Below are 25,000 nucleotides of genomic sequence, written 5' to 3'. Positions count from 1 at the left end.
TCCGCTTTTACAGTTTGAAAAACAGATTTATTGTCATTACAAATCAGTGAATATATATCTGCACAGCCGCGACGCAGCGGTCTAACACCGGGAGAACAGCAGCAGCACTGCGCTCTCTTCATCACTAAACAGCTTCACTGCAGAAGTCTAGAGCTGGTAAAGTGCCTCGGACCAGCCGAACGATAGAATAAAAGCAGCAGTCAAAGCTCAGGAGAGAGAAACGCAGCTCAGGTTGGTTTATTACGTCCGTTCCATCTTAAATTATGGCGCCCCAGAATTCCGGTAAGGAGCCAGCTCATGGTCGAGTCCCATGACGGACGTCGTTACCAAGTAAGACACAAATCTAGAACTCTTAAGGTTCGCGAACTAACGCGACCGTGAAAGAGACCAGGGATACTTCTGTTATGATACGCTTTAGCCACCAGATGTCGCTGTTGGTTCTGGATAATTTAGCTATAAACGACATTTTAGAAAGCTTTCTTATTCCATTTGCCGGTCTTTCCAGTGAATGTGTTTTGCTCAGTGGATGAGCGTGTAGTATTATCAGTAATCATGACATCAAAGCCGCAACAGACCTGGTATCAGAACCCTGTTATAGCCTGATTTCAGCGCCCGTCGTCATGGCCGGTTAGCTCAGTTGGTTAGAGCGTGGTGCTAATAACGCCAAGGTCGCGGGTTCGATCCCCGTACGGGCCAGTGACGCTTTTCCTCAGCCAAGCTTTACTTTAGACGACTGAAGCACTTATAACAGAAACAAGCCCAAAATACCAGTTCTGTATAGTTTATTTCTAGACGCTGTACTTTCCTCTTTTACTCACCTTCGGAGTGAAAGTACAAAACCTGTACATAACCAACTGTCTGAGGTGTAAACAGTGATTCAGAGCGGTTTGGTGTAAAACGGTTGATTATAGAGACTCAGACTTGTTTACAAGTCAGAGAGTGTGTGAGAGAGAGAGAGAGAGAGAGAGAGAGAGAGAGAGAGAGAGAGAGAGAGAGAGAGAGAGAACTTATATTCAAATGATGTTTAAAAACACAATAAAAACTTGAAAGTCCTCATTTAATTTACCACCTAACAAAGGTTGGTTAACAGTTAAAAGTCCTTTTTTTGTACACTGCTCAAAAAAAAAATAAAGGGAACACTCAAATAACTCATCCTAGATCTGAATGAATGAAATATTCACATTGAATACTTTGTTCTGTACAAAGCTGAATCTGCTGACAACAAAATCACAAAAATCATCAATGGAAATCAAACCTATTAACCAGTGGAGGCCTGTATTTGGAGTCAGACACAGAATTAAAGTGGAAAAACACACGACAGGCTGATCCAACTTTGATGTGATGTCCTTAAAACAAGTCAAAATGAGGCTCAGTGTTGTGTGTGGCCTCCACGTGCCTGTATGACCTCCCTACAATGCCTAGGCAGCTCCTGATGAGGTGGCGGATGGTCTCCTGAGGGATCTCCTCCCAGACCTGGACTAAAGCATCCGCCAACTCCTGGACAGTCTGTGGTGCAACGTGGCGTTGGTGGATGGAGCGAGACATGATGTCCCAGATGTGCTCAATCGGATTCAGGTCTGGGGAACGGGCGGGCCGGTCCACAGCTTCAATGCCTTCATCTTGCAGGAACTGCTGACACACTCCAGCCACATGAGGTCTAGCATTGTCCTGCATTAGGAGGAACCCAGGGCCAACCACACCAGCATATGGTCTCACAAGGGGTCTGAGGATCTCATCTCGGTACCTAATGGCAGTCAGGCTACCTCTGGCGAGCACATGGAGGGCTGTGTGGCCCTCCAAAGAAACGCCACCCCACACCATTACTGACCCACTGCCAAACCGGTCATGCTGAAGGATGTTGCAGGCAGCAGATCGCTCTCCACGGCGTCTCCAGACTCTGTCACGTCTGTCACATGTACTCAGTGTGAACCTGCTTTCATCTGTGAAGATCACAGGGCGCCCGTGGTGAATTTGCCAATCCTGGTGTTCTCTGGCAAATGCCAAGCGTCCTGCATGGTGTTGGGCTGTGAGCACAACCCCCATCTGTGGATGTCGGGCCCTCATACCGTCCTCATGGAGTCGGTTTCTAACTGTTTGTGCAGACACATGCACATTTGTGGCCTGCTGGAGGTCATTCTGCAGGGCTCTGGCAGCTCCTCCTGTTCCTCCTTGCACAAAGGTGGAGGTAGCGGTCCTGCTGCTGGATTGTTGCCCTCCTACGGCCTCCTCCATGTCTCTGGACTACGCTGACAGACACAGCAAACCTTCTTGCCACAGCTCGCATTGATGTGCCATCCTGGATGAGCTGCACTACCTGAGCCACTTGTGTGGGTTGTAGAGTCCGTCTCCTGCTACCACGAGTGTGAAAGACCACTAACATTCAGAAGTGACCAAAACATCAGCCAGAAAGCAGAAAGGTGCTGAGAAGTGGTCTGTGGTCCCACCTGCAGAACCACTCCTTTACTGAGTGTGTCTTGCTAATCGCCAGTAATTTCCACCTGTTGTCTGTTCCATTTGCACAACAGCTGTGAAACTGATGGTCAGTGTTGCTTCCTAAGTGGACAGTTTGATTTCACAGAAGTTTGATTTACTTGGAGTTATATTGTGTTGTTTAAGTGCTCCCATTATTTTTTTGAGCAGTGTAGATTTCGTGAATATCTACCTTCACCAGGTGTTGGTTTGGCTGCCGTTCCGTTTGTGTGTTGGGGTTTTGTTTGAGTTTGACGTCAGTCATGGAGTTAAATAAGCTCTTTTGTTTATTCTGTTGTTTTTGGTTAAGGGTAGTCAGCATCTATTCTGGAGTTGCTGTGGGTTCTGTTTGTTGTTTTGGCCAAAACTGGAGACAGACTGGTGTTTGTACATCTGTATAATACACTGTAAGTTTGCTGTTAGGAACCGTTCGTAGTGTTTAGTCTCATTATTATGCTATTATAAACCACACACCTCCACAAAGCGGATGTTCTGCACCCCACAATTCTTATCTTTAAGACTCATATTTAAGGACATAAAGCTGAAATCACATGTTCCGCGATGTGTGTTGCTGTTAGTCTGTAGATGACGTTGGGCCACTGTCCTGCGTAGTCTTTCTTCAGTGTTTCCTGCTTCTGATTGAGCAGCACAGCGTACCTTTAGGCTCTACAGTGGATCGTCTCAGTCATCAGGCAGTGAATTCAGAGCCAGTTCATGTAGGAACTTTCTCTGAGGAGCTTTTAGAGGGACGTCTGGTTCCTATCACCGCCACTGTGAACAGCTCTGACTCGGTAAGTTTATCTAGAACAGAGTGTTTCACACCAAACCGCTCAGAATGACTCTGTTTACATTTTGACCTTGTAGAACTGGCCATCTTGGTTTTCTCACCTTTAAACTGGAGAAACAGCTCCAACATACAAGCCCAAGTGTGCCGTTTACTTCCTACATAAACATACAGTGTAAATGTATAGAGAACGTATACCTGTTCCGTGTGTTTGGAGCGATACTTGTTCAGTCCTTTGGTTTACAGATCAGTTTAAATCTACCAGCTTTATTCAGGAGGTCATGTGATATGTTCATCACATTCTGCAATTGATTGGCTTTGCTTAATGAGCTGCAGCCAATCAGAGTTTGTGATGTGAAAATTTGAAAGTGGAGGTGGGCGTTTCCAGTCGCGTTTGGAGAAAGTTGTGGTGGGAGGGTCTTTGGGCAGCTTTGAGAAAGAAAAGCAAGAAACACATCAGAAAAACAAAAATACGGCTCAGAGGATTTTCTACGGACAAGAATCTAGAACTGCTGTTCCTGCACGGAACCCCACACAGTGTGAGAACTCATCCCACGTCCCCAACAGTCCTCAGTCATGTTGTTCAGAAGATGATAGAGACGGTACAGACAGTACAGATGGTACAGGCAATACAGACGGTACAGGCGATACAGACGGTACAGACGGTACAGACAGTACAGGCGATACAGACAGTACAGGCGATACAGATGGTACAGATGGTACAGAGGATACAGACGGTACAGATGGTACAGATGGTACAGATGGTACAGAGGATACAGACGGTACAGACGGTACAGACGGTACAGAGGGTACAGACGGTACAGACGGTACAGACGGTACAGAGGGTACAGACGGTACAGAGGGTACAGAGGGTACAGATGGTACAGACGGTACAGAGGGTACAGATGGTACAGAGGGTACAGAGGGTACAGATGGTACAGACGGTACAGACGGTACAGAGGGTACAGAGGGTACAGATGGTACAGACGGTACAGACGGTACAGAGGGTACAGAGGGTACAGAGGGTACAGACGGTACAGACGGTACAGAGGGTACAGATGGTACAGACGGTACAGAGGGTACAGACGGTACAGACGGTACAGACGGTACAGAGGGTACAGATGGTACAGACGGTACAGAGGGTACAGAGGGTACAGAGGGTACAGACGGTACAGAGGGTACAGATGGTACAGACGGTACAGACGATACAGGCGGTATAAAATTCTAAAAATGTTGTGTGGAGTTTTCAAAGTGCTCTTCTGTAACTGAGAACCAAAATATAAGCCTTCCTAAAACACAAAGACACTAAAGGATAAAGGACAGAACTGGAGTAACATTCTAAAAATAAAATAAAATAAAACTGCAAAATAAATAAGCTCCTTTTTGTGTGATTGTGCTTTTAAGGGTTGTAGAAATGTTTGTACTGAATGATGTTTTAGCTGAGGTTGTGCTGAATCTGAGGATGTAAACAGTTAAAATATGTCTCAGTGTAATTCTGCAGAAATTTTGGAAAATGGGTGGAATTCCACTTTAACATCCAACATCTCCTGAGGTATTGCACCACATTTTTTACTGAACTTTTTAAATTTGCCTTATTTTGTGCCTTTATTATTGCCAAATAGGGACATTCTGCTGCTGCTGCCTCCTGCTGGCCTGCTTGTGTCATTACAGTTCACATCTGCTTTCTTGGGCCCAGTTCCATTTCACCCCTTGTCAACTCAGACCCACCCCTCTGTTTTGTGTGTTCACCTCTAGGGGTGGGGGTCCTGATTCTTGTTGAGATAGAGGGGTGGGGTGAAGTGTTGGGGCTACATGACCCTCCAAACAGAGAGATATGAGAAAAAGTGAAAAACCGGTGAGACGGAGCACAAGAGACCAGAGAAACCCACAAATGTGACAGCAGTGCGTCCTGCTATGATGGACAGTTTGGAGACTGTGGCTCTGTCTAAAAGACAGGAGGCTGAGCTGGAGGTGGCAGAGATGAAGATGCTGCGATTTCCATTGGGAGTGACAAGGATGGACAAGATTAGAAATGAGCAGATCAGAGGGACAGTGAAGGTGGAGCAGTTTGGAGATAAAGCCAGAGAGGCCAGGTTGAGATGGTTTGGACATGTGTTGAGGAGGAATAGTGGATATATTGGTCAAAGAATGTTGGAGATGGAGCTGCCGGGTAGAAGGAGAAGAGGTAGACCTCAGAGAAGGTTTATGGATGTAGTGAAGGTGGACATGGAGATGGTTGGTGTGAAAGTAGAGGAGGCAGTGGATAGGGCAAGATGGAGGCAGATGATCCGCTGTGGCGACCCCTAAAGGGAGCAGCTGAAAGAAGAAGACAAAAACAGACAAAAATCACTAGTAGTGCTGACGTCTCTATAGCTAACTTTCCCGTTCCACCTTAAATAGTCCAGTAGTTCTGACGACAGAGGCACCTGAATGTAACTGCTGCTCCATTTAATGTGAAACAAGTAAATTCGAACGAGAATCTGGAGAATCTCTGACTTCAGCTTCATATCACTGAAGAATTAGGGGGGGTGATAATAAATAACTGCCCCCCTCTTTGAAGGCGTATGACCCCTAAATGTAACTAAAGCCCAGCAGTGAGGAGCTGAACTTTCCCCTCCTCTGCTGACCCTGCAGACGGGCAGGGTCGCCTACAGAGCGGCGCTAGTAGCTGATAATGAAGTGATGCTCTTTTATTAGAGGGTCTCATTTCAGAGGAAGATCTCAACCACTGCCCTGTAGCTCAGGAACAAGGGGCAACACTTTTTGCCGTTGTGTGATTAGGGGTCCCATAAGGGTCACTTAGTCTTAATCACTAGAAAACAAGGGTTAAAATTAGAAGTGTAACCGGGCCTTAAATTGGAGCAAAGTTACTGATTTTTTGTCATAAAGTTTTGACCATTTTGTCACTAAATTTGAGAAAGTGGCCCATAAACATCACCAGTGAAGTCTGTGTTTACTCTGGGAAGGAAGTTTATCTCTGTTTTTTTTTGGCTCTGAGCACAAAAACAACACAATTCCGAATCAAAAATATCAACATTTTGATCTTTGGACACTTTCACAGGGAAGTTCAGAGAGGAAGTACATCACATTCTGCAGGAATCATCATTATCTGGTTTTGCTTTCACTTCCTCATCAGGTTAATTAGAATAATCAGACTAACGAGGCGTCTCAGCATTCAAGGTTTTATTCATCATTAGCAATAAATTATTCTTTACAAAACAGAAATTTTGGCAATTACCTTTTTATTGCACATTATACGGCACACATTACCATGCAGGAAAAAAGCACACGTACACGTCACACCGATCCGGCTGCATATTTCTGGCTGCATTCCAGTTGGGAAGCACTTAATTGGTCAGACTGGTTGTGCAGGATTACTCCTCAGCCGCGTGTCACGCGGTTACATGCGTGTATTGATGTTATTAATCTGCTGCAGGACGTGCAAAACCTGCAGCTTCTCAGGAAAAACAGACATTCACCAAAGACGAATAAAACACAAAGCCAGATATCTTAAACACCTGGTCGGTGGGCGAGACGCGAGGCTCGTATAATACAGTGCACACCTGCTCACTCTCGCCAGCTGCTCGTCACTCAGGGGTGACTGGAGTCCGACGCTTAGAGAAGTCCCGACACTTCCTGCTTCATTCGTTCGTCTTCTGTTCGCCCGTTTGTTCTGGTTCCTTCATGGCAGCAGCTCCCGTAAACAGAGTGAGGTTTTCATGCTGAACGTGTTTGTGAAGAACTGTACGGATCATAAAAGCAGCTGTTAAAACACATAACGCGCAGAAACGCAGCTCGAGTGGGCTTCTTATCGGAACTCGTCTGTTCCGCCTTAAGTGGTGCAGTGTTACATTCTGCCGCCTCACCATTTAAGATGGAACGGGCGAATTCCAGTAAAAAGTCCACTTGAGCCTCATTGCGCAGGCCTTTTGCTCCAGTTGTGACCTTTGACCCCCAGTGAGTATCTGAGACGGAACAATATCCGCAGAACCCTCCTGCGCTTTAATTCGGTGGAACGCGTCGTCTCTAATCAGCTAATCCTCAGGCCAAAGGTCACCGTGTCCAGTCTGCATCGATGGAGCCCCTCACTGCTCCTGCTCTGATTGGTTGATCCAAGTGGGGCTGTAGAGTGCAGTTTTGGTGGCACGGCGCCCCCTGGAGGCGGCCCTGGTGCCCCCTTGTTGCCCACCTTGGGCCTGCTGGATCCTCTGGCACTCTCTCAGGTTCTGGGCTCGGACCTCTGAGCTCAGGATCTCCTCCACCACGCGGCACGGGAACCAGCCGCGCTCGCCGTCGTGCAGACGCTCTCCCATCATCCAACCTGAGGAGGAGCAGAGAGAGAGCTCAGCTACAAGAACAAGAACAACAGTAACAACAGTAACAATAATAACAATAAAACAATAATAACAATAAAACAATAATAACAATAATAACAATAATACTTTAAGGGTATTTGTTTATGTAAATGAAGTCAAGAGCTTGTACACAATTTCACTCACTTTTATACTATGCAAATTAATGCAATCAAAGAACAGCCAATTGAAGGACAATTCCACCAATTTACATAACTTACATAATTAAGTAGTTAAGATGTAAACAGAGTCATTCAGAGTGGTTTGGTGTGAGACTCATCACAGCGGTGGAACCAGACGTCTGAAAAGTGTAAAGCCTCTAAGAATGGGGGTTTCAAACTCAAACTACTTGGAGGCTACTAGCTGGGTGGTCCCCACTCTGGGGGGCCTGATTAAAAATGACATTTTTTGAAGATAAAATCATTAACTACACAAAGTTCTACACGGTTCTGAACTGAAACTGTGTTCTGTGTTCTCACCATCGTCGGTTCTCTCCAGGATGTGCAGGACGTCAGCCATTTCTATGGAGAGCTCATCAGGCTCCTGAGCGGAGTACGACTGAATACACTGAACCTGTGGAGAGTCTGACACACACACACACACACACACACACGCACGCACGCACACGTCTGAATATACATTATATACTGAGACCTGGTTCGTGTTAGTGTGTGTGTGCGCACATGTGTGTACCTGGTTGGTGTAGGTGCGCGCGTGTGTGTGTGTGTGTGTGTACCTGGTTGGTGTAGGTGCGCGCGCGTGTGTGTGTGTGTGTGTACCTGGTTGGTGTAGGTGCGCGCGTGTGTGTGTGTACCTGGTTGGTGTAGGTGTGCGCGTGTGTGTGTACCTGGTTGGTGTAGGTGCGCGCGTGTGTGTGTACCTGGTTGGTGTAGGTGCGCGCGCGTGTGTGTGTGTGTACCTGGTTAGTGTAGGTGCGCGCGTGTGTGTGTGTGTACCTGGTTGGTGTGTACTGGTTGAGAGGAATCGTGTTCGGCGGTTTGGTGTGAGCGCACAGATCCACCTCAGCTTTTCACTCCTGTTACACACAAACACACAAATACACACAAACACAAACAAGTAAACAACGCTACCATTCCTGTGGATCTGCGGGTCTGACTGCCGTAACAGTGTTTAATAAGAATGATTCAATTCCTAAATAAACAGAAATGAACCGAAAGCTCAGAGTGAATTAACAGGTCTGAAAAACTTCTAGACTAAAACAAAGCGGCTCCTCCGCCGGGCTATAGACACTCCTCCCTGACACACCGCTCACCCTCATCACTCTCCATCACTCTCATCTCTCTGAACACTCTGGTTCTCTCAACCACCGGTTCTCCTGACGGGGACCTCAGCAGAGCTGTGCTAGCTACATTAGACCACTGCTTCTCCTAATGGGGACCTCAGCAGAGCTGTGCTAGTCACATTAGACCACTGGTTCTCCTGATAGGGACCTCAGCAGAGCTGTGCTAGCTACATTAGACCACTGGTTCTCCTGACGGGGACCTCAGCAGAGCTGTGTTAGTCGCATTAGACCACTGGTTCTCCTGACGGGGACCTCAGCAGAGCTGTGCTAGTCGCATTAGACCACTGGTTCTCCTGACGGGGGCCTCAGCAGAGCTGTGCTAGTCGCATTAGACCACTGGTTCTCCTGACGGGGACCTCAGCAGAGCTGTGCTAGTCACATTAGATCACTGGTTCTCCTGACGGGGACCTCAGCAGAGCTGTGCTAGTCACATTAGACCACTGGTTCCCACACTGCAGTACAGCGGTACCCATTCAGTCTGTCAGTGTTAACGTCTGAGTTCAGCCCCATTCAGACTGCATTAGTTTACATGAGGAGGAGGGGACGTCACTATTCCCAGTGTCCCTCAGTGATTTATTCCCATCTGAATGCGCCGTCATTCACTTTTACACTGCGTAGTAAAGATTCCGGTGCCTTCTATAACATGAGGTATAAAAATAACCTCAGGTTATATTGACCCTGTGCGAATCGACATGTCTGTAAAAAGCTCTCGTATCCTGTTAAAAGGACATTCTTAAGTATGGAGACACTCAAAGAAGCTTTTCCTCGTGTCCTCTGGGTTGAAAGTGTAGCAGCCTATGTGTGTGTGTGTGTGTTTCTCACATGCTGCTAGTCTTTAGCATGTAGCTAACTGGTCTGTCCTCCTGGTTCTCCAGCAGTTTGAGAACAAAGACGAAGGCCAGCATCTGCCCCTGATCCTCCATGTCCTCTGTCCGCAACATTGAACGGCTGCACGAGTCCAGCACCTGGAACTTCTCCCCACTGACACACACAACACACACAGGTCAGTTTGGGATTTCTGTTTCTCATGCTTAGACAGTAGTCAGCTATGTTACCTATTGTTGTAAATACTGAAATTATATAATATAATGGTGATATGCACAGTTTGAGACACTGTACTTTTTTCTTTATTATAACTTCAAAGTTTGCATTCTGTATTGTTCATTTACACAAATGCCAAGTGCAACCAGAAAAATCCCTCTGCAAGTGTACTTCACGATTAGAATAACTGTGAGCTGACGGTGTACAGTGATGGTGAGCTGACGGTGTACAGTGATGGTGTACAGTGATGGTGAGCTGAAAGTGTAAAGTAATGGTGAGCTGATGGTGTAAAGTGATTGTGAGCTGATGGTGTACAGTGATTGTGAGCTGACGGTGTACAGTGATGGTGAACTGACGGTGTACAGTGATGGTGAGGTGAAATTGTAAAGTGATGGTGAGCTGACGGTGTACAGTGATGGTGAGCTGACGGTGTACAGTGATGGTGAACTGACGGTGTACAGTGATGGTGTACAGTGATGGTGAGCTGAAAGTGTAAAGTGATGGTGAGCTGAAAGTGTAAAGTAATGGTGAGCTGATGGCATACAGTAATGGTCAGCTGACAGTGTAAAGTGATGGTGTACAATGATTGTGAGCTGATGATGTACAGTGATGGGGCGCTGAAAGTGTAAACTGATTGTGAGCTGGTTGTGTAAAGTGATGGTGACCTGATGGTGTACAGTGATGGTGACCTGATGGTGTAAATGGATTGAGAGCTGTTGGTGTAAAGTGAGGATGAACTGATGGTATACAATGATTGTGAGCTGATGGTGTAAAGTGATGGTGACCTGATGGTGTAAAGTGATGGTGAGCTGTTGTGATCTCTCACTTGGAGCTGCGTTTGGTGATGAGCAGCAGGTTGTTGAAGAGGAACAGGTAGATGGGGTGGTAAAGTTTTCGGCTCTTCATGGTCCGAGTGCTCTTCGGCCCTGTCATCTGCAGAACCTCGCCCTTCTTCAGGAGCCAGCGTGAGTGAGAGATCACGGGAACTGACTGGAGTCAAAAGTTAAAGGTCAGTACACTTTTATTTTTAATTATTTTATCGCATTGTGTGTTTTTATATCCTTGTTCTCTTTGTGTGAGCTGAACAAATTCATTGTATGTGAAATGTACTGTATTTGGATTTGATCAATAAATAAAGTCTGAGATTCCTGAACAAATCCAGAATAAAGAGCGGTGATATGGAATGCCAGAGCGGAAAGGCTGGGTGTGCCGTTTCTCACACGAGTCGGCTTTACTTTACTTTTGGTTTGGATTATGAAGAGAATCAGGGTGTGTAATCAGTGCTACTGCAGTGTGTGTGTGTGTGTGTGTGTGTGTGAGACTGTGTGACTGTGTGTGTGTGTGTGTGACTGTGTGTGTGTGAGACTGTGTGTGTGTGCACCTTTGATTTGAATTCGAGTGTTTTCTCGATGCTGATCAGTTCTTCAGTGCGGCTCATCTTTCTCGCTCCCTCGTTACACTCCTTCACAATCTGAGTCAGAAGCACAAACACAGAGCAAATTAAACACACTGCCTACAGACTGACCAGTGAGGGACAGAACATAAATGATGAGCATATAATGTAGATTCTTTATTGTAAAGTCAAGGACAATCACTGTTGAAAAGGCCAGAGAGATAAAACTGCATTCCGGACAATAATTAAGCTAATTTGGTAGTTGGTTCCCATGGCAACAGTAAGGTGTGTCCACAGTAATGCAGGTAAAAGGTGTGTTGAACAGGTTAAAGTCTGCATACAACACCGCACCCATAGAATAACACACACTTGTATTGCTGTCTTTGTGGGGACTCTCGCTCTGCTGTGAATCACTGCAGGAATACATCTGACCTCAAATCTGACCTGAACCTCAGGAACCAGGAGGCGAACGTTAAGCTCTTTTAGTTTTTAATGAACAATGTTTTATTAGTGTTTTATTCACACTGTTTATTAGAGTGAGGACCAGCAAACTCGGCTAACTTCACTTCATCAGTAAGACGACATCCAGTACTCACAAAGTGCTAAATACAAGAACAGACAGACTCTCACCCTCTCTAATTCCTGGTGAGCCTTTATGGCGTTGATTTCTCTCTCTGTGTTCTCCTCCACCTTCTTCAGAATATTCTGGAACACAAAAACAGGTTTCACACTGTTAAATCATGCAGTAAATTTTCTTTCAGAACACACAGAGACGCAGAGCTGCTCTGCTCAGTCTTTCAGTTTGTCTTTCTTCTGCTGTTTCTGTGATTTATCTCCTGCACTGGATTCATTCAAAACCTATTAAAACATCAATATATACATTTCAGTATGTACAGTATCTCTCCTCTGAACACTTCCGGACTCTTCTAGAGTCTATCATCACTCTACCACTCGGTGTAAAACCTATATACTCGGTCTCGTGGTTCCAGTTGGATGTCTATGAAATCAGTTTCATGCTCGGGGGCGTTATGTTCTCCGTTTGGGGGGGGGGGGGGTGTTTTTAAGGTGTTGCAGATGTTGCATTTTGTTTGCATGTCTTTTGATGTGTGGACCACACCACTGATGAAGGACGAGAGGATGACCAATACAAACTGTGCAGCAGCAGATGAGCTGTCGTCTCTGACTTTACATCTACAAGGTGGACCGACAAGATAGGAGTGTCTAAGAGTGGACAGTGAGTGGACACAGTGTTTAACAACTCCAGCTGATTGTGTGTGTTTATTAGGGGAAGGAACAGTAACGCGCTCAGCTAAAGCATTTGGGAAATGGAGACTGAAACTGGGGAGCGGCGACGCTCTGATAAACAGCAGGGGGAGCTCTTATAAATAGCATGTTTATCAGAGTCGCCCCCTGCTGTTTATCAGGTTGTGGCTTCAACACGGCTTCAACATAACATTAGCACAGTTTTAGCATTGACATTGTTGTCGTTGGATAGTTGTGTATGCCATCTGCTCAGGATCCAGGGGCCGGCTCAAGAGCCGCTCTAAGGGACCCTTGAGTTTCCTGCCCAAGGCTACCTCTGCAGGGGTGAACCCGGTGCTCTCCTGCCATGCACTATTGATAGCAAACCGGAACTCAGAGAGCCACTGGTCCCACATTCGATGCTTATCCCGGACACAGGAGGCAATCATATTCTTGACTGTATGATTGATGCATTCGGTGAGGTTGCTCTGTGGATGGTATGCGGTGGTGAGTTTCTGGACAACACCCCACTCCCGACAAGTCTCATGGATTAGGTGGGAGGTAAATTGGGCTCCACGATCGGACACAAAATAGGCTGGTGTACCCCACCGAGTAAACACTTCTGTGACCAGGATGCGGGCTATCTGTGGTGCTCTAGCTGTCCGCAGAGGGAACATTTCCACCCACTTGCTGCAGTAGTCCACCATGACGAGGAGATACTCATTTTGTCGGGGGTCTTCGGCAGCGGGCCCATGAGGTAGACTGCAGCAGGACAGATAGCTATACTTTTGACATGTCTCGCATCATCTACAGTGTGCCCAAACATCTTTCCTGAGAGATGGCCAGTATGCCACTTCAAGTAACTGTAGCAAAGTCTACGCAAATCTGCCCCAGGTGTCCACTCAGTGGATTGTCATGAGCATACTGTAAGAAAGCCTTGCGAAACCTTGTTGGAAGCACCACTTGCCAAACCTGACCCTGATGCTGCCTGGGCACTTCCCTGAACAGCGTGCCATTCCTGACAACAAAATGAATCCGATCCTCTTTTGCCTTTAGGTCTTTAGCTATTTGTCGGAGTGGCTCTAGGGCATCATCCTCATACTGTGCCTTAGCCAACTCAGACCAATCTACGGGGAGGTCATACATCACAGTACCAGCCACCCGAAATGTAGCCAAGACACCATCTGCGTGCTCGAAAGAGCTGCGGGAGAGAGTGTCAGGCACAATGTTACATTTGCCTTTTCGGTACCGGACAGAGAAGTTGAATCCCTGGAGCCGGATAGCCCACCTGGTTAACCTCAAAAGATGGTTTTGGGTGGTTAAACACCCAGGTGAGAGCAGCATGGTCCGTAAACACCAGGAAGTGTTGTCCCTCCAGATAGACTCGCCACTTCTCCACTGCCCACACTACAGCTAAACACTCCTTCTCTGAGGTGGAATAGTTCTTCTCCGCCCCCCTCAGGAGCCTTGAGGTGTAAGCAATAACATGCTCCTGCCCCTCGGCCTCCTGGGTGAGCACTGCACCAAGCCCCACCTCACTAGCATCGGTCTGGAGCTGGAATGGTTGACTGAAGTCAGGAGGAACCAAGACCGGGGCAGTGATTAGAGCTTGCTTGATGTCATCAAAAGCTTTCTGGCATTGCTCTGTCCAGGCCCAAGTAGAGTTCTTCCGTTTCAGGACATTAAGGGGGTCAGTCCTTCCAGCAAAATGTGGGATGAAACTGTGGTACCAGCCGGCCAATCCCAAAAACCTCTGAACTTCCTTCACTGACCGGGGCTGAGGGAAGTCTCTTACCGCCTCTATCTTTCCAGGTTCCATACTAATACTATCCTTGGAAACCATGTGACCTAGGAAGTTGAGGGATGTCTGTAACAGGTTGCACTTCCTCAGATTGAGCGTCAGCCCTGCTCGATGAAGGGGGTCGAACACCTCTTGGAGGTGGTGAAGATGTTGCTGGACTGAGGCTGAATACACCACAATGTCATCTATATAGATGAAGCAAGATCTTCCCTTGAGGTCCCCCATGACAGATTCCATGAGGCGTTGGAAGGATGCAGGCGCATTCTTGAGGCAGAACGGAAGAACTAGGAACTCATATAGCCCCTCGGTGGTAACAAAGGCTGACTTGGGAATGCTATCCTCCTCCAAAATAACTTGCCAATACCCGCTTTTCAGGTCAAGGGAGCTAAAGACGGCTGCTGCATGGAGAGACTCTAGTATTTCTTGGACCTTTGGCATCGGGTACCCATCCAGGTGGGTCCTGCCATTGAGGCGGCGGTAATCTACACAGAATCTTAGGCCCCCATGCTTCTTGGGGACCAGAACCACAGGAGCAGCCCAAGGTGATGTCGACGGCTGTATAAGCCCCTCTTTTGCCATGTTCTCCACTTCCTCCTTGATGAATTTTCGTTTCTCCATAGACAGTAAGGTCGCTGGCGGATAGGCAGCTCATTGATGGTGGTAATCCAATGTGAAACAACTGTAGTCCGCCCCAGCTGGGTAGTACACACGGTAGGCCATCGATGTAGCAGGTCCCTCAGCAGGTGCCGATATTGATCTGTGGTATCCGCCTTTGCTACTAGATTCTCTAATAGCTGTTGTGTCTCTGGACTAGGGGATGTCAGTGTTGGCTGTGCCAGGTAAAGGTGCATGCTTACCATGCAAGGGTGCTGAGGATCAGAGCTGTCAGGGGTACTGAATGGAGTAGATGTTCCATATGGCAGGCAGTAGGTGTTATGTGAGAAGTCAATGGTGAGACCATACGTTCGGAGGAAGTCTAGACCAGCAATGATGGGAAAGGCCAGGTCCTCATTGTCCATGACATAGAAGGGATGTTGGATATGATGTTCTTGGAGGTGACAGGTAAGAGCCACCACACCCCTGGCAGTTCGGCCTGTCCATCAGCCAGCAAGAAGCTCAGAATCCCACATGGTCCCCACACCTTTTTTTTTTTCTTTCAACAACATTGAATACGTGCTGCCAGTGTCCACAAAGGCAGAAACCTCTCAACCCCTTAGAGTTATCTAGAGTTATCAGAGTTGCTCCCTGCTGTTTATCAGAGTTGCTCCCTGCTGTTTATTAGAGTGCCCCCTGCTGTTTATCAGAGTGTCTCCTGCTGTTTATCAGAGCGCCCCCTGCTGTTTATCAGAGTTGCTCCCTGCTGTTTATCAGAGTTGCTCCCTGCTGTTTATCAGAGTGTCCCCTGCTGTTTATCAGAGTCACCCCCTGCTGTTTATCAGAGTTGCCCCCTGCTGTTTATCAGAACATCCCATGCTGTTTATCAGAGCCCCCTTACTGTTTATCAGAGCATCTCTGCTCCCCAGTTTCAGTCTCCATTTCCCAAACGCTTTACCCAAGTGTACTTTCCATATAAACAGCACAACCGATGGAGTGAAACATATTAACACACATAATGTACAGGCTTTATGTTTAAGGACATATCCTGAGAGTGTTCTGTGACATATTGGAGCACCGCCAGTACTCAGAGGCATCTGAGTAGCTGATTCTTACCTGCACCAGCAGTTTGAGGCGTGTGATTCTCTGGAAGGGGAGGATGAGAAAGGAGGTGAATGACAGGCCTTTAACCTTCGGCTGGTTCTCCAGGGCAGCCATGCTCTCCCGAAAACCAGTGTTCTCCTGCCTGAGGAACAGATGTGCAGACACAGTCAACATCACTGTGCTGAGCGGACAAGGTGCTTTTATAGAATCCATTAAAAAGTGCTTTAAATAAACGCGAAAGTCTGATTATTTACTCAGTTATTTAATTAGCATTGTTAAGACTGAGAGCAGGAATACAGTCTTCATTAGTTTATTACCACAGTAATCTACCACCTTTAATCATCACAAATCTGATTCATTTATAGATTTATTAAGATTATAGTAACTATAATTTTCACTTTAAGTCCTTCTGCTCGTGCTCCCAGCTGACTGCACCGTCTCTGTGCTTTCCTTCTTTTATTCATCTGTTTCTTTATCACTGCCGTGGAGACAGAGTCTGAGAGTCTGCACAGCCCTGCACCCATACAACCACAATGTCACAAAAGTTTAATAGACTTGAATAGACTTTTAAGGGAATGGTAAGGGGGTGGGGTGGGGTGAGGGGGTGGGTGGAGTGGGTTGGAATGGAAACCCTGCAACTTTTATACCAAACTTGCGTGATTCATGGGATGAGGTGTGCGATTTCAGTACCGAACACGCTTGCCATGGTAACAAATCAGGTAGATCAGACACTTTTCTGTTTCCTCACTAAGACACTTGACGCTTTGATGGACAAACCAGAAATAAATATGGATAATTTCATATTTCATTACTCAACACTCAACAAAATATGGTCCATCAAGGGTTCTTTAGTAAAGAAAATGGTCCACTTAAAGGGAACACTTAAAGGGAACACTTAAAGCACAATCAATGGGTTCTTTGCATTGTGAAAAGGTTCCTCAGATGTAAAATTTGCATGAAAGTGTTACAGACAGTCCTAAATAGAACCTTTTTGAAAATGGGTCCTACATAGCACCCCAAATGATTCTTCAACAATAAATATAATCTGTTATGGCGTAAGGCTTAAAGGAATCCTTTAAGGTGCCCTTAAAGGGTTCCATGCAGAACCAACTATAGCACATTCATGCAAATTTTCCATCAATCTGAAGAGCCCTTTTGTCATACAAAGAACCTGTTAATTATGCAAAGTGTTCTTTGAGTGTTCATAGTTCTATATAAGACCACGTTCTTTACTAGAGAACCCTTGAAGAACCATCTTTTTTTAAAGAGAGATAGACATGATATATAGAACTGTATACAACATATTTTCCATCAGTCTGAAGAGCCATTTCTCCATGCAGATGGTTCTTTGAGTGTTCATGGTTCTTTATAGAGTCACTGTCTTTACTAGAGAACCCTTGAAGAAGCATCTTTTTAAGAGTGTAGCGCGTATAGCTAATCGAGTTGTTCTGTCCTGTGAAGGTCATGGTGGTCTGTACCTTCTTGCTGAAACTGATGTATAAATACTTGATAATATAATATAATAATATTATATAAATATGAGGGAAACCGTCAGATGTCCAGCATGTCCAGCTCCTCAGAGACCGCTGAATCTGATACGCAGTCTTCCTGGACGTCCCGTATCGGTAGTATTGGGCTACTCTGAGAGTCACTGAGCTCAAGCCTGCAGCTGTTTGTACATACGGTTCCTGACCTTCACACTGAGAACAGTAGAACATTAACCTTTTATGATTTTACAGGAAGCCCCACCCACATTCCAGCAACACAGCCACAACACAGCCACAACAACGCCGTCCGACAGTCAATCTGACAGTCGATCCGTCTGTAATCGGTCTGTTTGGTTCGTTTAGCTCAGTTTGACACTGTAAGGTGACATTTTGACTAATTATCCTGGCACTGCAGGAGAACCGCAAATAGAGCAGTGACGCTGCTGCTGCCGCGCCCTCGGATCAGTATTCCTACCCGAGAGTCTTCAGGACAGAAACCTGGAGACACACCCAGACCAGACTGAGCCGCTCAGAGCCCTGCAGACACACACACACACACACACACACACACACACACACACTCACAGTATACGGCGGTAGTTCTTCTCCTGGTAGACCTGGTTGATGACATAGCTGATGAAGACGTGGAAGTGCTCGACAGCGTGATGATAAACGATATCACACACGTCTGATATCTGGAGAGACTCTTCGATCCTGTGTTCCAGATCCATCAGGAACCTAAATACACCAATAAACAACAATAAACAACAATAAACAATAATAACGGCAATTTATTCAGCACTTTTCTCATTATATTCAATGAAGTTTTACTTAAAATAACTTATAATAAATACTAAACTGCAGTGACTGATGCTGAACGCAGGTCCTGCTCTACACACACTTCCATTCTAACGGCACACAGACCTTTAATAACTAAATACAAATACGCCGATCTGATTCCTATTAAACACTGTAAACGCTTTCATTTCACTAGAGAATGAATTCTCTAACATAAGGGTCCTGCTAGTTTACACACACACACACTCCCACTCAGACACACCTCTCGCTTGCCTTCATGATGTCAGCGATGTTGGAGAAGAGGAAGTGTATGTCTGATTGGCTGAGACTGGTGATGAGGTCCGAGTTCTGCAGGAAGTGACGCTCCAGCAGCTCAAGACTTTTATAATACGATGCTTCAGACGTCACCAACTCGAACATGGCCTTCAGAGAGATGAGAGAACAACGTCATGGGCTTTAAAAGGAACCGTGTTCCACCTCGTGTTCTGGCAGAAAGCAGAGATCAGTGTGTTTACTCTGAAGATCTAGAACACCCTGCTGTGGATTATCAGTGAGAGGAGGAACACCGCGTCGATATCTGTCCAGCCTGTCCAGCATTCTGACTCTGTGTGGTCTGTGTGATTTACCTCCTGCAGGATGACCTCCTGCGGTGAAAGCCGACTCAGAAGGCCGCTGTTCTGCACGGCCTCCAGGTTCTGCCACAGGCTCAGCGACCGCCCTGTGTTCCTCAGCTGTAGCTGCAGGGCAGGAGGGGATATCATCCCTGACCCCACCGTGACCCCTGACCCCACCGTGACCCCTGACTCCGACCCCAGCCCTGCTGTGGGTAGGCCATCCCTCTGCCGCCGCTGTTCGATCTCCTGCTGCTCCGAAGTGTCCCGATATTCCTGATACAGGAATGCTGCAAACAAACAATGAGAAGATCTCATCAATTCAGTTATAAATGACTTATAAAAACAGCGTCTGATATTCTGAAGGATGACGTTTGTCTACGTGTGTCAGAAACACTAAACAATCAAATCTATTACAGCTTAACTAATCACAGGCTAACCAATCACCAGCTAATCAATCACAGGCTAACCAATCACCAGCTAATCAATCACAGGCTAACCAATCACCAGCTAATCAATCGCAGGCTAACCAATCACCAGCTAATCAATCACAGGCTAACCAATCACCAGCTAATCAATCGCAGGCTAACCAATCACCATCTAATCAATCACAGGCTAACCAATCACCAGGTGAGTCTATCACAGGCGAATCTTTCACAGGTGAATCTATCACAGGCGAATTGATCACAGGCGAATTGATCACAGGCGAATCTATCCATCACAGGCGACTCGATCACAGGTGAATCAATCACAGGTGAATCAATCACAGGTGAATCAATCACAGGCTGTTACAGTGTGTGTGTTTCTGGTTGTGTCTTCAGACAAACTCACACTTTATTCCTCTTTTTAATTAAATACAGTGAAACTCTCTCAGACTGAGCTGGTCCAGCTGATCTATCCCTGAGGGGAAGAACGGTCTGCCTGGTCTGTGTGGTCTCAGATCTGATCTCTGAGGGTCTTACTGACTCTCTGCTCCCTCCAGATCAGCTGAGTTTAATCCGGCTGTGTATCAGAGTTTAGTGCTTTAGGAGTTAAACAGTGTTTCAGTGACTGAAGAAAACAAAGTGTGAACGTGTGAAAGTGAAAAGTGATGGTGAGCTGCGGAGCTGGAGGAGCTGCTGCAGGGCTCAGGGTGACGAGCCGAGCTTTAGCAGTTTCCTCCCACCAGAATCCTAATATTAACCAGCAGAGCCGTCAGTCATGTTGGGCTTTATGGCAGAACAGCGTGTGACTTCTTACAGCTTCAGAGGGAGAAATGAGCTCCTCACCCACTGCAGCACCAGCTCCCTCTCTCAGACTGATAATAGCACTGCGTAGGAAACCAGAGAGAGAGAGACAGAGAGAGAGGGGGAGAGAGAGAGAGACAGAGAGAGAGAGGGAGAGAGAGAGAGACAGAGAGAGAGAGAGAGAGAGACAGAGAGAGAGAGAGGGAGAGAGAGAGAGAGACAGAGAGAGAGAGAGAGAGACAGACAGAGAGAGAGAGACAGAGAGAGAGGGGGAGAGAGAGAGAGAGAGAGTGATAGAGGGAGTGAGTGAGTGAGAGAGAGAGAGTGAGTGAGAGAGAGGGAGAGAGAGAGAGACAGAGAGAGAGACAGAGAGAAAGAGAGAGAGACAGAGAGAGACAGACAGAGAGAGAGAAAGAGAGAGTGATAGAGGGAGTGAGAGAGTGAGTGAGAGAGAGGGAGAGAGAGAGAGAGAGAGAGAGTGAGTGAGAGAGAGGGAGAGAGAGTGAGAGAGTGAGTGAGAGAGAGGGAGAGAGAGTGAGAGAGAGAGAGAGACAGAGAGTGAGAGAGAGGGAGAGAGAGAGAGAGAGAGACAGAGACTGAAAGGTCTGAAAAGGTGACTTTGGACAGCGAGGCGGTTGCGTAACGTCCTTCAGGTGGGTGTTCTTACATAAGGAGGTGGGAGGAGAGAGTTTAGCGGGAGCGGCTGTAAATCGCTGAGGCGTTAAATGTAAATGTAATGTAGTTTCAGAGCAGCAGAAACAACAGCTCCTCTCTCTGTTCTCCATCTGCGCTGAACAGCTCTGTGATTACCGACAGTCTCATTAAACCGGATCTCCAGGTGGAAAAACATCAACGTGTATTTATATATAATTAAAATTTATTCAAACACTAAAATATATTTCACAATATTTCGCCATATTAACCAAATATACTAAACTGTGTGGTGAAATGTGAACTCCGACAGAAATAACTGTGTGAATGTTTATCAGCTCCATCTGAAAGTGGAGGAACATCTCCAGAATCCGGTCTGACGCTCTTCACTGTCTGATTCCTTTAGAAATGAGTTTATCAGCTCCATCTGAATGTGGAGGAACATCTCCAGAATCCTGTCTGATGCTCTTCACTGTCTGATTCCTTTAGAAATGAGTTTATCAGCTCCATCTGAAAGTGGAGGAACATCTCCAGAATCGTGTGTGATGCTCTTCACTGTCTGATTCCTTTAGAAATGAGTTTATCAGCTCCATCTGAATGTGGAGGAACATCTCCAGAATCCTACATGACGTCATTCTGTATCATACAGACACCTGAGCCCAGCTGTGCGGAGCTTGGTTCTGACTGACCCGGCGCGTCTGGCCTCTCTCTGCATTTCTCTGCCGCAGCTTCATATTTAGATCATCTGCCTTATTCACGCTGATCCGCCACGCAGCCTCGTCACCACACAGCAGCTCAGCCGTCCAGTATAGTGAGCAGCGCCGCACTTGAGTGACCTCAACATCACTACGGTCAGCACACATCTCTAATACACTCACCAGCCACTTTATTAGGTACAGTTGCTTGTTAACCCAAATAGCTGATCAGCCAATCACACGGCTGCAGCTCACTGCATTTAGGCATGTAGAGGTGGTCAAGACGACTTGCTGAAGTGCAGACCGAGCATCAGAACGGGGAAGAAAGGGGATTTAAGGGGCTTTGAACGTGGCGTGGTTGTTGGTGCCAGACGGGCTGGTCTGAGTATTTCAGAAACTGCTGATCTGCTGGGATTTTCACACACAACCATCTCTAGGGTTTACAGAGAACGGTCCGAAAAAGAGGAAATATCCAGTGAGCGGTCAGTTGTGTGGACGAAAATGCCTTGTTGATGGACAAACTGATCCGGAGGGCTGGCTCGGTCCTAGGGACTCCTCTAGACCCAGTGCAGGCGGTGGGAGAAAGGAGGATGCTGAACAAGCTAGCATCCATGCTGGAGAACGACTACCACCCCATGCGTGAGACTCTGGCAGCACTGGGCAGTTCCTTTAGTGACCGGCTCCTTCACCCCAAGTGTGTGAAGGAGCCCTATCGCAGGTCCTTCCTTCCTGCTGCTGTGAGACTGTACAACCAGCACTGCTCCCAGTAGACCACATACAATACAATATACACTTACATTCAGAATGCAAACATTTTTCATTGTGCAATAGGCTAAGTGCAATACAGATTTATATGCAACTCTTATTTTATTTTGTTATTATCCTTATTTTTGTTGTAAATAGTCTAGAGATTTAGCTTCAATTTTTATTATTTATAATGTTGATAATGTTTATACTGTTTCCTGTTTCTACTACTGAGTGCCTTACTCCTGTTACTCTGCTGCTGCTGTAATACTGTGAATTTCCCCGCTGTGGGACTAATAAAGGATCATCTTATCTTATCTTGATGTGAGAGGTCAGAGGAGAATGGGCAGACTGGCTCCAGATGATAGAAAGGCAACAGGAACTCAAATAACCAACCAGAATCTCTGAGGAACGTTTCCAGCACCTTGTTGAAAGTCTGCCATGAAGAATTAAGACAGTTCTGAAGGCAAAAGGGGTCCAACCTTTTACTAGCAAGGGGTACCTAATAAAGTGGCCGGTGAGTGTGTGTGTGTGTGTGTGTGTGTGTGTGTGTGTGTGTGTGTGTATATATTTATGTACACACTGCTCAAAAAAATAAAGGGAGCACTTAAACAACACAATATAACTCCAAGTAAATCAAACTTCTGTGAAATCAAACTGTCCAGCAACACTGACTGACAATCAATTTCACAGCTGTTGTGCAAATGGAACAGACAACAGGTGGAAATTACTGGCAATTAGCAAGACACACTCAATAAAGGAGATGTTCTGCAGGTGGGACCACAGACCACTTCTCAGCACCTTTCTGCTTTCTGGCTGATGTTTTGTTCACTTTTGAATGTTGGTGGTCTTTCACACTCGTGGTAGCAGGAGACGGACTCTACAACCCACACAAGAGGCTCAGGTAGTGCAGCTCGTCCAGGATGGCAGATCAATGTGAGCTGTGGCGAGAAGGTTTGCTGTGTCTGTCAGCGTAGTGTCCAGAGGCTGGAGGCCCTACCAGGAGACAGGCCAGTACACCAGGAGACGTGGAGGAGGCCGTAGGAAGGCAACAACCCAGCAGCAGGACCGCTACCTCCGCCTTTGTGCAAGGAGGAACAGGAGGAGCACTGCCAGAGCCCTGCAGAATGACCTCCAGCAGGCCTCAAATGTGCATGTGTCTGCACAAACGGTTAGAAACCGACTCCATGAGGATGGTATGAGGGCCCGACGTCCACAGATGGGGGTTGTGCTCACAGCCCAACACCATGCAGGACGCTTGGCATTTGCCAGAGAACACCAGGATTGGCAAATTTGCCACTGGCGCCCTGTGATCTTCACAGATGAAAGCAGGTTCACACTGAAGACATGTGACAGAGTCTGGAGACGCCGTGGAGAGCAATCTGCTGCCTGCAACATCCTTCAGCATGACCGGTTTGGCAGTGGGTCAGTAATGGTGTGGGGTGGCGTTTCTTTGGAGGGCCGCACAGCCCTCCATGTGCTCGCCAGAGGTAGCCTGACTGCCATTAGGTACCGAGATGAGATCCTCAGACCCCTTGTGAGACCATATGCTGGTGTGGTTGGCCCTGGGTTCCTCCTAATGCAGGACAATGCTAGACCTCATGTGGCTGGAGTGTGTCAGCAGTTCCTGCAAGATGAAGGCATTGAAGCTATGGACCAGCCCGTCCGTTCCCCAGACCTGAATCCGATTGAGCACATCTGGGACATCATTTCTCGCTCCATCCACAAACGCCACGTCGCACCACAGACTGTCCAGGAGTTGGCGGATGCAGTCCAGGTCTGGGAGGAGATCCCTCAGGAGACCATCCGCCACCTCATCAGGAGCTGCCCAGGCGTTGTAGGGAGGTCATACAGGCACGTGGAGGCCACACAGAACACTGAGCCTCATTTTGACTTGTTTTAAGGACATCACATCAAAGTTGGATCAGCCTGTCGTGTGTTTTTCCACTTTAATTTTGTGTGTGACTCCAAATCCAGGCCTCCATTGGTTAATAAGTTTGATTTCCATTGATGATTTTTGTGATTTTGTTGTCAGCACATTCAACTTTGTACAGAACAAAGTATTCAATGAGAAAATTTCATTCATTCAGATCTAGGATGAGTTATTTGAGTGCTCCCTTTATTTTTTTGAGCAGTGTATATATTAAGATTAAGAGACCCTTATTAGTCCCACAACGGGGAAATTTCACCTCTGCATTTAACCCATCCGTGAAGTGAAACACCACATACACACTAGTGAGTGCACACACACTAGGGGGCAGTGAGCACACTTGCCCAGAGCAGTGGGCAGCCCAATCCGCAGCGCCCGGGGCGCAGTTGGGGGTTAGGTGTCTTGCTCAAGGACACCTCAGTCATGTACTGTCGGTTCTGGGGATCGAACCAGCGACCTTCCGGTCACGAGGCTGGATCCCTAACCTCCAGCCCACGACTGCCCATATGTGTGTATATATAAATACACTATATTTCCAAAAGTATTCTGTTGGGTAGGGTTTAATATGATGTCGGCCCACCCTTTGCAGCTATAACAGCTTCAGCTCTTCTGGTGAATGCTCGGAAAGGTTAGGAGTGTTTATGGGAATTTTTGACCGTTCTTCCAGAAGCCCATTTGTGAGGTCAGACACTGATGTTGGACGAGAAGGCCTGGCTCACAGGCTCCACTCTAATTCACAGAAACCTTTGTAAAGAACCATCTGCAGCACTCTGTG

General features: G+C 46.8%; 1 protein-coding gene and 1 non-coding gene across 3 annotated transcripts in view; one reads left to right on the top strand and one right to left on the bottom strand.

The window, feature by feature from the left end:
• The first annotated feature begins 622 nt into the window (after window positions 1–622).
• trnai-aau lies at window positions 623–696 on the top strand. Its single transcript has one exon. It is a non-coding gene; the product is annotated as a tRNA-Ile (tRNA).
• A 5,723-nt stretch (window positions 697–6,419) lies between these two features.
• ngef (neuronal guanine nucleotide exchange factor) overlaps window positions 6,420–25,000 on the bottom strand; it is a 38,726-nt gene continuing 20,145 nt past the window's right edge. For both annotated transcript variants that reach the window (XM_037531109.1, XM_037531108.1), the window contains 11 exons: window positions 18,995–19,269; window positions 18,631–18,791; window positions 18,156–18,308; window positions 16,096–16,225; window positions 11,973–12,047; window positions 11,331–11,420; window positions 10,776–10,939; window positions 9,731–9,889; window positions 8,562–8,641; window positions 8,085–8,189; window positions 6,420–7,574 (listed from right to left, as the gene is read on the bottom strand). In XM_037531109.1, the coding sequence (XP_037387006.1) occupies window positions 7,339–7,574; window positions 8,085–8,189; window positions 8,562–8,641; window positions 9,731–9,889; window positions 10,776–10,939; window positions 11,331–11,420; window positions 11,973–12,047; window positions 16,096–16,225; window positions 18,156–18,308; window positions 18,631–18,791; window positions 18,995–19,269 (1,628 nt within the window). In that variant the 3' untranslated portion in view covers window positions 6,420–7,338. The remainder of the gene's footprint in view (window positions 7,575–8,084; window positions 8,190–8,561; window positions 8,642–9,730; window positions 9,890–10,775; window positions 10,940–11,330; window positions 11,421–11,972; window positions 12,048–16,095; window positions 16,226–18,155; window positions 18,309–18,630; window positions 18,792–18,994; window positions 19,270–25,000) is intronic.

The sequence above is a fragment of the Pygocentrus nattereri genome, chromosome 19 (assembly GCF_015220715.1).
Source record: "Pygocentrus nattereri isolate fPygNat1 chromosome 19, fPygNat1.pri, whole genome shotgun sequence".
NCBI classification, from domain to species: Eukaryota; Metazoa; Chordata; class Actinopteri; order Characiformes; family Serrasalmidae; genus Pygocentrus; species Pygocentrus nattereri.
This window is presented reverse-complemented; position numbering and strand designations above follow the sequence as displayed.